The sequence below is a fragment of the Symphalangus syndactylus genome, chromosome 12 (genome assembly GCF_028878055.3).
Source record: "Symphalangus syndactylus isolate Jambi chromosome 12, NHGRI_mSymSyn1-v2.1_pri, whole genome shotgun sequence".
Taxonomy (NCBI): Eukaryota; Metazoa; Chordata; class Mammalia; order Primates; family Hylobatidae; genus Symphalangus; species Symphalangus syndactylus.
This window is the reverse complement of record NC_072441.2, coordinates 84,760,025-84,774,903: the sequence shown is the minus strand read 5'-3', so window position 1 is coordinate 84,774,903 and position 14,879 is coordinate 84,760,025. Positions and strand designations below refer to the sequence as shown.

The 14,879-nt window shown below is 44.9% G+C and overlaps 2 protein-coding genes across 6 annotated transcripts in view; one reads left to right on the top strand and one right to left on the bottom strand.

The window, feature by feature from the left end:
• Positions 1-1,071: 1,071 nt before the first annotated feature.
• Positions 1,072-9,878, bottom strand: TSACC (TSSK6 activating cochaperone). 4 transcript variants are annotated; one of them, XM_063626918.1, is made up of 4 exons: positions 9,729-9,878; positions 8,536-8,693; positions 3,367-3,495; positions 1,072-1,288 (listed from the first exon to the last, which is right to left on the bottom strand). In XM_063626918.1, the coding sequence occupies exons 2-4, from the start codon at positions 8,567-8,569 to the stop codon at positions 1,149-1,151; spliced, it is 303 nt and encodes a 100-aa protein (XP_063482988.1). In that variant the 5' UTR covers positions 8,570-8,693; positions 9,729-9,878; the 3' UTR covers positions 1,072-1,148. The 4 variants fall into 4 exon arrangements, with proteins under 4 accessions (XP_063482988.1, XP_063482986.1, XP_063482985.1 ...); XM_063626916.1 differs by having other exon boundaries at positions 1,072-1,299; positions 9,729-9,877; XM_063626915.1 differs by having other exon boundaries at positions 1,072-1,299; positions 8,536-8,592; positions 9,564-9,809.
• The window catches only part of CCT3 (chaperonin containing TCP1 subunit 3), a 27,923-nt gene continuing 22,860 nt past the window's right edge, over positions 9,817-14,879 (top strand). The window contains exons 1-5 of one of the 2 annotated variants that reach the window (XM_063626877.1): positions 9,817-10,178; positions 12,452-12,513; positions 13,420-13,470; positions 13,562-13,624; positions 14,674-14,770. In XM_063626877.1, the coding sequence (XP_063482947.1) occupies positions 10,148-10,178; positions 12,452-12,513; positions 13,420-13,470; positions 13,562-13,624; positions 14,674-14,770 (304 nt within the window). In that variant the 5' untranslated portion in view covers positions 9,817-10,147. The remainder of the gene's footprint in view (positions 10,179-12,451; positions 12,514-13,419; positions 13,471-13,561; positions 13,625-14,673; positions 14,771-14,879) is intronic. The other variant, XM_063626878.1, reaches the window with a different exon arrangement.

Here is a 14,879-nt window from a genome sequence, read left to right as displayed (position 1 = left end):
ATGTTGAAATGTAATCTCCAGTGTTAGAGGCAGGGCCTGGTGGGAGGTGTTTGGATCATGGGGATGGATCCCTCATGAATGTCTTAGCACCATCCCCTTGGTGATAAGTGAGTTCTTGTTCTAAGTTCACATAAGATCTGCTTGGTTAAAAGTGTGTGGTACTTCCCTCCTCTCTTTCTCCCTCACTCTCTTGCTCCCTCTCTTGCCATGTGACACGCTGCTCATCTTTGCCTTCTATGGTGATGCAAAGCTCCCTGAAGCTCTCATCAGAAGCAGATGTGGCACACACAGCCTGCAGAACCAAACCATGAGCCAAAATAAACATACTTTCTCTACAGATCACCCAACTTTAGATATTTCTTTATAGCAATGCAAGAATGGACTAATACATCTACCTCTAGGTCTTTGTCCAAGCTTCCCAACTGATATGGACCTACCTGACTTCATCTGTCCATGCCATCCAACCCCTCCCTTCTTCAAGTGGCATCATAAAGCCACTTTCTCCAGCAAGATTCTAAAATTGGTCCAGTTGTATCCTAGTAACCTCCAGTGTTATTTCTTAACCTTCACCCTCTTTCAGAACACCACTACATTTTGCAATGAATTGCCTGCCTTGTTAGTCAACGGAGCCTTGCTCTGTCTCCCAGGCTGCAGTGCAGCGGCACAATCCTGGCTCACTGCAACCTCCACTTCCCGGTTTAAGCAATTCTCCTGCCTCAGTCTCCCAAGTAGCTGGGATTACAGGCAGGTGCCACCATGCCCAGCTAATTTTTGTATTTTTAGTAGAGATGGGGTTTCACCATGTTGGTGAGGCTGGTGTCAAACTCCTGACCTCAGGAGTTAAGCCTGCCTTAACCTTCATCCTCTTTCAGAACACCACTACATTTTGCAATGAATTGCCTGCCCCCCAAACTCCTTTTGTAATATGTAACCCCAAGTGCCTTGTACAATGCTTTGCACTCAATGAGCACTTATTATGAACCTGTGAACAAACTAACCATATGTAGAATACACATACCTAGATTCCAACAAGGGTTTACTGGGAAGAGAGAGGAAAAAAAACACAATAACTTTGTTCCACAATTCATTTACTGAATTGGGGCAGGTGATTTAACAATGGATTAGGAGATAAGGCTGGGAGAGAAGAGTTATTGCTTCCCCTCCCAGGAGCCAGTTGTGTCACGGATGCCTGTAAATGTTCCAAAATAGCCATCTGTTGTTGGGCGAGCTGGGTCTGAAGCTGGAGGTTTGCATACATACATTCCAGGAGTCCTAGGCATTCCTTGGGCTTGTGATCAACTCCAGAAGGAAAAGCAATGGAGGTGCAAGGGAACAAAGGAGAGAGATTTGGTAATTGTACTGAGGGTGGAAGGACCCTAATAAAATGACCTCTCCAATCTTTCCAGGCACAACCCAACTCAGACATACCTTTGCCCAGCTGTCACCTCCCAGTGAGGTATACCTGGCTATCCTATTTTAATTTGAAATCAGTCACTGGAACTTATTACCCCTCTCCCTTGTTTTATTTTTCCCATAATATTTATGGTCATATGGCATATTTTATAATTACTTAATTTTTGTCTAAGTCCCCCTTCTAGAATGTAAGCTCCAGGAAGGCAGGGATTTTTATCTGATTTGTTCACTACTTTAACCCCAGCACCTAGAAAAATGCCCGGCATATAACAAATATTTGATGAGTGAATGAAATGGTCTGGGAGGGAGGCCTAACTTCCCTAGAGCTCAGGGGATACCTCAGCCTCCTCTGTTACTTGACATAGTGTCTCAGCAGTGACCTGAAGTTCCCTAACTTCAACCATTCCTGCTACATTGGTCCATTGTTTTTTGTTTTTGTTTTTTTTTTCTGGAGACGGAGTTTCACTCGTCACCCAGGCTAGAGTACAATGGTACAATCTCAGCTCACTGCAACCTCCACCTCCTGAGTTCAAGCAATTCTCCTGCCTCAACTTCCTGAGTAGCTGGGATTACAGTCATGTGCCACCATGCCCAGCTAATTTCTGTATCGTTAGTAGAGACAAGGTTTCACCATGTTGCCCAGGCTGGTCTCGAACTCCTGACCTCAGGTGATCCACCCGCCTTGGCCTTCCAAAGTGCTGGTATTACAAGTGTGAGCCACTGCGCCTGGCCAGTCCATTCTTTTTCTAATATTTTTCTTTTTTTTTCTTTTTTTTTTTTCAACGGAGGCTTGCTCTGTCTCCCAGGCTGCAGTGCAGCTGCACAATCCTGGCTCACTGCAACTTCCACCTCCCGGTTTAAGCAATTCTCCTGCCTCAGTCTCCCAAGTAGCTGGGATTACAGGCAGGTGCCACCATGCCCAGCTAATTTTTGTATTTTTAGTAAAGATGGGGTTTCACCATGTTGGTGAGGCTGGTCTCAAACTCCTGACCTCAGGTAATCCGCCCACCTCGGCCTCCCAAAGTGCTGGGATTACAGACATGAGCCACCGTGCCCTGCTAGTCCATTCTTTTGTTTGTTTGTTTGTTTGTTTGTTTTGAGATGGAGTTTCACTCTTGTTGCCCAGGCTGGAGTGCAATGGCCCAGTCTTGGCTCACTGCAACCTCTGCCTCCCAGGTTCAAGTGATTCTCCCGCCTCAGCCTCCTGAGTAGCTGAGATTACAGGCACCTGCCACCACGCCCAGCTTATTTTTGTATTTTTAGTAGAGATGGGGTTTCACCATGTCAGTCAGGCTGGTCTGAAACTCCTGACCTCAGGCAATCCACCTGCCTTGGCCTCCCAAAGTGCTGGGATTACAGGGATGAGCTACCGCGCCCAGCCACTTTTTCTAATATTTTACACAGCCAGTTAACCTTGGTAATTATGTTATCTGCTGTTTGTATTTTTATCAGTCTTGACTTCTTTGTTGGACTCTGAGGTCCTCAAAAACAGGGGTTATGACTGTCTAGTTAGTGCCCTGTTGGGTTCCCCATAGCTATGTCAAATACCCACTGACCTCCCCAAGGGAAGATGAATGATGAAAATTCAAAGACTCTGAGACTGAGCTAATAGTTTCCTTCTCTGGCCACCGGTTTTTAAAATTTTATCGTCCCAAGTGAACAGGGGTAAACCTGGCCATCTTTTAACTAACATTACCAGTAAGCAATGAGAGGTTCACTTCACTCCTGCCTAGTCTAGCAAAAGTGCTAACAAGCAAGGAAACAATACAAGTTGGTAGAACTGGGATGATAATGAAATCAATGAAACTAAATAATCAACAAGCTACCACGGAAAAATCTATAGATGCCTAACATAGATTTGGCTGTTGATCAATAGGCGACAGCTCAAGCCACCTCCTCCATGCAACCCTTCCCCCTGTTGAGTCCATTAGAAAACCCTCCCTACATCCTTACCTGAGGGCAGCTTTGTTGTCTGGATGTTCAGAAAAGTGGCTGGTGGGGAACTTGCTTGAAGATTAATATAGCTGGGGGAGGGTTTTGCTCTACAAAGAGGCACAGCATTAGCTTCCTCTTTGGCTGGAACTAAATCAGAGGTAACTAAATCAGAGCTCATTCCAACAAGGGACAGCCTTTCTAATTAGATCCCTGCACCTGGTCCATGAAAGCAGGTGCCCAGGCCCTGCCCTGAATATGTTACATATCAGAAAGATACATAAGACAAAAAAGAAATCATAATAGGATTAAGAGAAACCAAGCAGGAGTGGGATAAGCTAAAATCTAATTTGTTTACAAGTTCTTACTGATATACACTACATGCTTGCGACTGTACTAAATTCTAGGGTATACATGAGATGTGTTGAGACGTGGTTTCTTAGATGCTTATTATCTAGTCAGGAAGACAAATCAGACACAGGTGAAACAGTGATCTAACAACATGAGGACATAAACAATGAGTCTGAGTCTGGGGTGAAAATAAAAGCCTTTTATCTGTTAGTTATACTATGTGATTAAATGTAAAAATGAATGTTTCTTAAAAGGGAGAAGAGATCAATATGAGTAGTGAGAGAACTCTACCTCCCTTCAGGTAGAGGATATTTACTGAACCTTAAAAACTTGAGAAGCGGCTGGGCACGGTGGCTCATGCTTGTAATCTCAGCACTTTGGGAGGCCGAGGCAGGCAGATCACCTGAGATCAGGGGTTCGAGACTAGCCTGACCAACCTGGTAAAACTCCACCTCTACTAAAAATACAAAATTAGCTGGGCGTGGTGGCAGGCGCTTGTAATCCCAGCTACTTGGGAGGCTGAGGCAGGATAATCACTTGAACCGGGGAGGCAGAGATTGCAGCGAGCCGAGATCACACCACTGCACTCCAGCCTGGGCAAAAAGAGTGAAATTTCTTCTCAAAAAAAAAAAACGAAACAACAACAACAAAAAACTTGAGAAGCCAGGCTATACTGGTGAGACCACAATCAAGCTCCCCTCCCTAACAAGGATTGGCCTGTGACCCAATACAGGCCAATCATGGTATTCCCATCCCCTTGGCAACTGTGACTGAGCCAAGGGATTAGGCGCATGAGTCATTCCCTGGGATGGATCAATATATGGATTCTGTGTCTAAGAAATTTACTTTCTTTTTTTTTTTTTTTTTTGAGCTGGAGTCTCGCTCTGTAGCCCAGGCTGGAGTGCAGTGGCACAATCTCAGCCCACTGCAAGCTCCGCCTCCCAGGTTCATGCCATTCTCCTGCCTCAGCCTCTCCGAGTAGCTGGGACTACAGGCGCCCGCCACCACGCCCGGCTAATTTTTTGTATTTTTAGTAGAGACGGGGTTTCACCGTGGTCTCGATCTCCTGACCTCGTGATCCGCCCGCCTCAGCCTCCCAAAGTGCTGGGATTACAATCGTGAGCCACCACGCCCGGCCAAGAAATTTACTTTCTTCTGATCTCCTATTCTGAGAAAATGTATGGTTGGGCCCAACAAAAGCTATTTGGCTAGCATACCATGAGAAGTGGATAAAAGCAAGAGATTAGAGACAAGAAAAAGCATAGGAGAGAGATAGATGGATACACAAGACACCAACAGGCACCGAATCCCCAGTTTTAGTCCCCGAGGCCTGGTTTTTGCCGCTCTTCTTCCCATTATTCTGTGAGCTACTTCAGCATCTCTCCCAACTGCACAAGCCCCTGAATTGCCTTTTTTACTTAAAGAAGTTTGAGTAAAATTCAACTCTCATATTAACATAATCACATCTGGACATATTGAATCTGAGGTGAGAGTAGGAAATCCAAATAGAAGTGCCCAGAAAAACAGCCAGAGAGCTGGCATCGGAGCTCAAGTGAAAGGTCAAACTGCCAGGCCAGCCCCAAAAAGGGGATGAAGGAGCTGCAAAAATACATTAGCTCTCCAAGGCAAAAAACAGAGAGAGAAAAATTGAACCTTCGAGGAACTCCTCCTCAGGAGTCTAGAAGATGAAAAGGAAGTGGCAAAGTAGACAAGAGCAATGGATGGAAAGTCAGACAGCTGGAACTAGATAAGAATTAAAAAGGCAAGACAGTAGGGAGACAATAATTCACTGTTACAATGAAATCAAGAAAGGATGGTAAAACAATTCATTTTCATCATACACATAAGAGATAGCTAAGTGCCTGCTATGTGTCAGTCGCTGTGGATACCACAGTTTGCTAAACAGAAGTGGTCACTACTCTCCTGGAACACAGTCTTGCTGTGCAGACAGTCATTAGGTGATCAAGCACACATGCTATTACACTTCAGTAAGTGCTATGAAAGCAACTGACTTAGTCCGTAGAGCTGGAAAACATGTCCTGAGGAAGTAATATCTCAGCTGGGATCTGAAGGATAAAGAAGGGCCTCTTCATAAAAAACAAGCCTGGGGGCAGAAGTGTGAAAAGTAGGTTGTATGAAGGAAGATGTCTTATTTATTCTTTACTCAGAGGGCAACAGAAGGAATGGCCTGGTAAGAGGAAGAAGTGCTTATATGTGGGTGCCAGGGTGAGATGCTTTCTGTCTGGAAGGTCACTGAGCCTGTGAAAACTGAAATCTGTTCTCTGTCAGTCACTGTTGGTGAGGGAAATATGTTTTTTTGGTTTTAGTTTTCTTCTTTTGCACTGGGTTACTGGGTTTGTGGATTTTCCAAGCTCTACTGGTAGGTCATCCATCTTCTTTTCCCTCCTGCTCCAGAGTCATCAGTCACTTGATGGCTTGTGCAGAATGTGGTAAGGAGACAGAAGTTGAAACTCAGGTCTCAAGATTTTCTTCTAAATAATGTGTTGACTTCCATGCAAATGCACTTTTAAATAATTTGAGCCCTTCCTGGACATATGAGAATGCATTTTTTTTTTTTTTGGAGACGGAGTCTTGCTCTGTCGCCCAGGCTGGAGTGCAGTGGTGCGATCTCGGCTCACTGCAAGCTCTGCCTCCTGGGTTCATGCCATTCTCCTGCCTCAGCCTCCCAAGTAGCTGGGACTACAGGCGCCCACTACAATGCCCAGCTAATTTTTTCTATTTTTAGTAGACACAGGGTTTCACCATGTTAGCCAGGATGGTCTTGATCTCCTGACCTCGTGATCCACCCGCCTCAGCCTTCCAAAGTGCTGGGATTACAGGCGTGAGCCACCGCGCCCAGCCAAGAATGCATTTTATACTGGGTTATAAGGTTTGAAGAATGCTTTACACATTTTTACACAAGGTGGTATGAGAAATTAAAAATTGTTTTTTAATTAAAAAAAGAGACTGCTTTACACACACTCTATACTAAAGGAGCTGTATTTCTGACAATGTATAACAGAGGATGAGGGTGGAGAGGCAAAAGGAGGCAGAACAGAGGATATGATAATAAAAGGTGCTTTACATACATTCTCTTATATGTTTCTCATAATGACCCTTAAAGTAGGGTCATTATGGATACCACAGTCTGCTAACAGATGTGGTCACTACTCTCCTGGAACTGATAGTCTTGCAGTGTAGACAGTCATTAGGTGATCAAGCACACGCACTATTACATTTCAGTAAGTGCTATGAGAGTCTTGTGGAACTGGGGAACGTGACCTGAGGAATGCAGATAAAGTAGGTAGCTTTACCTACATTTCACTTGAGGAAACTTAAGTCATGAAATTTGCTCAAGATTCCACAGTTAATATGTGTGGCTGCATGAATAATATTTTTTTAGTTAGGCCTAGCTTTATACCCTTAGCCCATCCCTTAGTAGCAGTTAATTTAAATGTTTCGATCTGTTGTGGGGTTAATAGTATTTTCTAGTAGAATTCTGAGCATTAAAAAAGTGGTAAACTGGCCAGGCACGATGGCTGATGCCTGTAATCCCAGGACTTTGGGAGGCCAAAGTGGGCAGATCACTTGAGGCCAGGAGTTCAAGACCTGGCGTAACCCCGTCTCTACTAAAGATACAAAAATTAGCCAGGCATGGTGGCATACACCTGTAATCCCAGCTACTTGGGTGGCTGAGGCACAAGAATCACTTGAATCTAGGAGACAGAGGTGGCAGTGATCCTAAGAAGGTAAACTGCTTAAGAGGGTCTGGCAAATAGCAGCTGGAATTCAATTTGGTCCTGTAGACTCCAAAGTCATGCTCTTTACCACTGCACTATACACTCTGTGAAAAGAGCCAGTTAATTTATGTCCAAGCTGGGGCTGGGCGCGGTGGCTCACGCCTGTAATCCCAGCACTTTGGGAGGCCAAGGCAGGTGGATCACCTGAGGTCAGGAGTTCGAAATCAGCCTGACCAACATGGAGAAACCTCATCTCTACTAAAAATACAAAATTAGCTGGGCGTGGGGGCGCACGCCTGTAATCCCAGCTACTCAGGAGGCTGAGGCAGGAGAATTGCTTGAATCTGGGAGGCAGAGGTTGCGGTGAGCCAAGATAGTGCCACTGCACTCCAGCCGGGGCAACAAGAGCAAAACTTTGTCTCAAAAAAAAAAATAGGCTGGGCGCAGTGGCTCACACCTGTAATCCCAGCACTTTGGGAGTCCGAGGCAGGTGGATCACGAGGTCAGGAGATCGAGACCATCCTGGCTGACATGGTGAAACCCCGTCTCTACTAAAAATACAAAAAAATTAGCCGGGCATGGTGGCAAGTGCCTGTAGTCCCAGCTACTCAGGAGGCCGGGGCAGGAGAATGGCGTGAACCCAGGAGGCGGAGCTTGCAGTGAGCAGAGATGGTGCCACTGTACTCCAGCCTGGGTGACAGAGCGAGACTCCGTCTAAAAAAAAAAATTATGTCCAAGCTATGGAATAGTAGGTCTTTCAGATAATCTGTTCCACCTAAAGTTAAGTGGATAGGCTCTGGAGTCAGAAGGTCTCAGGCATTTCCCTGGCCCACCAATGGGGCTGTCCCAATACAAGTCAGTATCTGTTCACTCTAGTTAACACCATGTCTTCTAAGATCCTGTACATAGTCTTGTTCTAAGTATTAAGAGGAGATACAAAGGAAGAATAATAAATTCATTTAACAAATAATTACTGAGCATCTACTATTTAACAGATCCAGTTCTAGGTGCTAGGAATACAGCACTGCTCCCATTTAGCGGGGAATGCAAAGGAGGTCTTGCTTTTTAAGGGAGGGGAAGCAGGGCCTCCAACACACACCTTTTCTGTTAGGATGACTAGTGTGCTGCTCCATCTGAACACCAACAGGTGTGGTGCCTGGGAAAGAATCACAGCATCAGACGATCAATAATCCATGCTAGTATTTTCACTATGATAATTTCCTAAGTTGTCTCCAGCAGATCTCAGGCTGTTCCAATCTGCGGAGGAAAAAGTAGGAAACTCTATTTCACGGCCAAACAGGTGACTGTTCTTGAACTGTTGGTGCTCTCAAGGCCCCTTCACTAGTTTGGAAAACAGTTATTTCCTTTAGTGCTTCCTTTTTTTTCTGGACAAAACAGTAATTTAACCAAACCCAAATCTTAAACGTCTCTGACGAACAGGCAGTTACTTTCCGTGTTCTCACCATGTTTAATTTCCACGGTATGATGAGTCCTTCTCCTATCCCGAATGGTAATTTTAAAACTCTGGCTCCCCATCATCTCTAACTAAGACTCAGGACAGTGGGAGAGAGATGGATGTGGGCGAAAAAAAAAATCTCAAAGCACCACAGGGAATACTTTTTTTTTTTTTTTTGAGACGGAGTCTCGCTCTGTCACCCAGGCTGGAGTGCAGTGACACGATGTCGGCTCACTGCAACCTCCGTCTCCAGGGTTCAAGCGATTCTCCTGCCTCAGCCCCCCGAGTAGCTGGGATTACAGGCGCGCGCCATCACGCCCGGCTAATTTTTGTATTTTTAGTAGAGACGGGGTTTCACCATGTTGGCCACGCTGGTCTCGAACTACTGACCTCAGGTGATCCACCCACCTTGGCCTCCCAAAGTGCTGGGATTACAAGTGTGAGCCACAGCGCCCGGTGGAAATACTTGGGAAAATATTTTAGATAGGATAACTTAAGGAAACGCAAGCCATCACCCTCCGGTACTGCTCACAGCCTCACCGAAAGCATTTCCTAAGAAGGGAAAAGTCCACACACAAGCCATTAGTCCAGAGGCGATAAACCACAACTCTCAGTGTGCTCGGAAAAAGGCTGCACAGTCCGGCCCGGTAAGACTACAACTCCCACTTCACCCTGCGCCAAGCCGGCAGGTCTTTCCCCCATCTGCTGGCTGGAGTCCCGCCTCTCTAGTCCACCTGTTGCTAAGGCTAGACCAAAAGAGGGGAAATTGTCAAGCCTTTCTTAGCCTTCACGGTTCGATAGGAGCCGAGTCGCAATACACAGTTTAACGACCTCACCTGCGGTGTTAACCGAAAGCCGCAATCCCAGCACCCAACCCTAGAGTTGACACACATGCGTAGTGGTGTGCTGGCCAACTGCCAGAGCCTTGGCGCCTGCGCCGACGTTCGCGCAGCACGCGGCCGGGAGCGGCCACCCTATTGCGCAAGAGTGTGCCCTCCCAGTGCCTTCATCGTGCTCTCTCTGTCTAACTTGTCTGGCCGTTCTTGCGTAGGGGGCGGGACTAAGGCTGTCAATTGGTCTGTTTTTGTGCCGATCAATGAGATGGGTGCGGTGATTGGCGACTACCTTGAGAGTAGCGGGTTCAGGTGTAAGCCCTGAGGAGGCAGCGTTTTCTGGGCTTCTGTCTGGTTCTCTCTCTCCAGAAGGTTCTGCCGGTTCCCCCAGCTCTGGGTACCCGGCTCTCCATCGCGCCGCCATGATGGGCCATCGTCCAGTGCTCGTGCTCAGTGAGTTCTGGGGATGCCAGGAAATGGACCCCCTTTTCGCCCTTCTCTGTCCATACTTTTCAGTGTTGCCCCAGCTCCGTCCCGCCCTGACCCGGCCATTGAGCCTTCCAGTCATCGTCTTCATTTTGGAAGCCCAGTGTCCCGTTTTCCTCTCTTCTCTTAACCTATTCGCTTCTCTTCACAAACTCAAACTGACCTTATTCTCGCCGAGCCTCTTTTCTTGACGTGTGCTCGTCTTGGGAAGCTCTTTCTCACTCCGCGTTCTGTCCCTCAGCCCCCACGCTTCCCCCGCCCCTGCACCCTTTCTAGCCTAATTGTCGCTGTATACCTGCACGAATAACGTTTTTTGTTTTTTGTTTTTTGTTTTCAGTTAGTTCTAGCTTTATATCTTTGGCCCATCCCTTAGTAGCGGTAATTTAAATGTTTCAATCTGTATTACGGAGTTAATAGTATTTCCTAGTAGAATTGTGAGAGTTAAATGAGGTAAGTCGGCAGACTGCTTAAAGAGGGTCTGGTAAATAGGTAATATCCTTGGTCACTTTACGTTACATTTATTTTCAGTAACAGTCTCTTGAACAGCAACCCCTTTTCCCGAAGTAACCGTACTTGCCTCACTGATCTTAGATGTAATCGTTCCCTCCGTGCCCCCGGCGTTGTAATCTTTCCCACTAACCAGTTGGGTTTTCCCAGATTTGTCGACTGGTCACCTTTTCCCTTTGGAAGATCCCTTATTTTTTTTCTTTTTATTTTTTGAGACAGAGTCTCGCTCTGTCACCCAGGCTGGGTTGCAGTGGCGCGATCTCTGTTCACTGCAACCTCTGCCTCCCAGGTTCAAGCGATCCTCCTGCCTCAGCCTCCCCAGTAGCTGGGAGTACAGACGCGCGCCACCACGCCCGGCTAATTTTTGTATTTTTGGTAGAGACGGAGTTTCACCATGTTGACCAGGCTGGTCTCCAACTCCTGAGCTCAGGTGATCCACCCACCTCGGCCTCCCAAAGTGCTGGGATTACAGGCGTGAGCCACCGCGCCCGGTCCCTTATTTTTTTCTGATGATCACCACCTCCATTGTCTTCCTTTGATATGTTTCCATTCTGTGTGTAACTTCTGTACCTCATCTGCAGAGCCTGGCTAGCCATCTCCCCTCCCTTACCGTCTTCTGTATACTGAATGCCTTTCAGAGTTATTATTCATTATCTCTGTACCTGGGAAATAACTTTTAAGGAAAAAAATAAAATAAAACTTAACGCTATTTTGAGAAAAAAAAAAAGCCTTCTTCTTTCTGATGGATTGTAGGTCCATGCAGGTTTTTGGTTACAGCTCCCTGAGATAGATGTAAATACTAAGCATTGTGGGTGTTTTGGTTTGATGGAACTGGATTGAAAGATTTACAGACTTAAATTGTAAGGGAAGGTAATTTAGAGAGAGGAAGGAAATAAACATTATGTTGGTTTGGTTATAACTACTAGCTTGTCTCCACTGAGATGGCCTGAGGGTGAGTGGTGTATTTGCAAAGCTCCTTTCAGGTCTGCATTAACCTCTGGCGTTAGTTGGCTGTGACCGATTAGGCTCCCAGTTAAAGTATGTAGTCAGTTCTTAGTGATGGTAAATGGGTTATTGAGGCCTTCTTATTACATCCAATTATGAGGTGACTATATATCTTGCAAACTGTTGAGTGTGTTCTAAACAGTATGCTGTGGGGGCACTATCACTAATTATGCTGGACCTGTTAGAGTATGATCCCCCTATCCAAGCAGAAAAATGTGTATCTCCAAACTCTTTCCCTGCTTAGGTAAAGCATTGAATGGTCATTTCTTAGGGTCACCAGCCCTTTGAGAATCTGATAATAGCTGTGGATCCTCTTTCCGGAAAAAAAAAAATTGCAATATCTCTCATTTTCTCACATAATCTCAGGGAGTTCACTATTGCATTAAGGCCCATTCATGGATCTCAGGTTATGAATCCCTGCTGTAAATATATGAATATTTGGTTAGAAGAAAAGTATTAACCAAGATTACAAAGTTATTTCTTAATATACCAAGGGTTGAAATACAGAAAGAAGTTTTAACAGCCATAAAGACGTATGTTTACAGTTTTTTGAGATATGGTTGACATGTAATAAACTGCACTTATTTAAAGTGTAGAGTTTGATAAGCTTTGCTCTGTGGATATACCATGAAACCTGCATTCTTATTTTTCAAAGACAGGGAAATAAATAGCTTGTGTATGATGGGGCAGTCCTGGGCTGTTGACTCTTGTATTTTTATCTATTTTAGGCCAGAACACAAAGCGTGAATCCGGAAGAAAAGTTCAATCTGGAAACATCAATGCTGCCAAGGTCACAAATCTTTTAAGTGTTTATGGTAGTTTGCCTCCAGTTATCTTCCCTGGTATTTGGTCATAGCCATGTGTCCTGTGCATGTAGACTTATAGAGTGGGCAAATAGGCAGAGGAAAAGTTGACCTCTTTCAGAACATTTTCCTGATGATGTTAGGGGAAAGGAAGCCCTCCCCTTCTGAATTAGGACTAATAATCTTCTCGTATTAATTTGTGCATTATTCTGTTGCTGTGTATTGTTTTATAGTATTCTATTTGTGTTTGTCTCCCATACTAAACTGAGTTACTTGAACGTAAGTACTTTATTCCCTTTTGTATTCCTAGTGCCCACCATAGATCTTGGATAGATATTCGGTAAATGTCTTTTGAATGAAATAGTGAAGTAGCCTTATATCTGATTTAGGATGGTGTAGAGGCCACCGTCATGGAAAGAAATACTAAGACATGGACTTCTAGTAATTAGGACTGCTGGGAAACAAGCTCTGGGAGCCATTTCCCCCTTATTCTTGTGAAAAGTCATTTCTGTATCCATCCTGAAAGCATTCCCAAGGGGAGAAAAACAACAGAGCTAGCCACATCCTATATCTGAAGTGGCATGCTATGTCTAAAGTGATGGCTAACCATGCTTTAGGGGTGTCACTAGAAACACTGACTCTGGCCGGGCACAGTGGCTCACGCCTGTAATCCCAACACTTTGGGCGGCTGAGGCGGGTGGATCACTTGGGCCCAGGAGTTTGAGACCAGCCTGAGCAACATAGTGAGACCCCGTATCTAAAAATAAAATGAAATTAAAATAAAATAAAACACTGGCTCTGTGGGTTGTTCATGCCCCTTTCCCCTATTACTCCAACATTCTCACGCTGTCCTCTGATTTGTGCTTGCGTATTTTATGTTCCCTTTCCATTAGACTATTGCAGATATCATCCGAACATGTTTGGGACCCAAGTCCATGATGAAGGTAGGCTTATCTCTTCCTAAAACTCTTAGACTACAATTTTTTCTTCCTGTTATCTAGGACACTTTAAATATAACTTTTGCTTTCATCTTAGATGCTTTTGGACCCAATGGGAGGCATTGTGATGACCAACGATGGCAATGCCATTCTTCGAGAGGTGTGTTCCGTTTTTGGTTTTGTTTTTTTGCTTTCTGACAGTTCTATAAACATAAAGGACCTATTAAGATACAGGCTCTAATTAGTTTTTTTAGGGCTGCTATAACAGATTACCAGAAACGGTTGGCTTCAACAACAAATTTATTATCTTATAGAATGAAGCTATAAGTCTGAAATAAAGGCATCAGCAGGGCCATGCTCCAAAGAACCCCGCTTCTCGCTTTTGATGGTTGCTGCCTTTCTTTGGCATGAACTTGGTCTCTGCCTTGGTCTTCATGTTATTCCCCTTGTGTGTCTCTTACACAAGGACACCGGTGATTGGACTTCAAGCCCACCATAATTCAGAATGACCTTATCTAACTTGGTTACATCTGCAAAAACCCTATTTTAAAATAAAGTAAAATTCACAGATTCTGGAAGTTATGACTTCAACGTATCTTTTTTTTTTTTTTTTGAGACGGAGTCTCGCTCTTGTCACCCAGGCTGGAGTGCAGTGATGTGATCTTGGCTCACTGCAGCCTCCACCTCATGGGTTCAAGCAATTCTCCTGCCTCAGCCTCCTGATTAGCTGGAATTACAAGCGCGTGCCACCACACCCAGCTTAATTTGTGTACTTTTAGTAGAGACGGGGTTTCACCATGTTGGCCAGGCTGGTCTCGAACTCCTGACCTCAGGTGATCCACCTGCCTCCGCCTCCCAAAGTGCTGAGATTACAGGTGTGAGTCACCGTGCCCAGCTGGCTTCAGCGTATCTTACTGAAGAACACAATTCAACCACAATGGTGCTTCCAGTAAATAAGCTAAAAGATATCGTTCCGTCCTCTAGAAGCTTTAATAGTTGAGTTCATGTAATACATTTTTTCCCAAAGAGGATTTGGAAAGTGGTTTACTTAAGCTATTTGGGGTGCCATTTTTAATCTTTCAAGATATAGTAAAACATTAAAGGGAAAGTAAGTATGTATAGAAGCAAGAAGCCCAAGAGTTAGGGCCAAGCTTCATGAGTTAAGACATCTTTGAATAGTCTGAATTCATTAGTGATCTACCTTTTTAGATTCAAGTCCAGCATCCAGCGGCCAAGTCCATGATCGAAATTAGCCGGACCCAGGATGAAGAGGTTGGAGATGGGACCACATCAGTAATTATTCTTGGTAAGAGGAGAATAGGAGGTTGATAAGGAAAAATTAGAAATAACACCTGTGTCATATTTTAAGAAGGAAATTCTGTTACGGATCCACTAATTACAGATATTTAAATAGC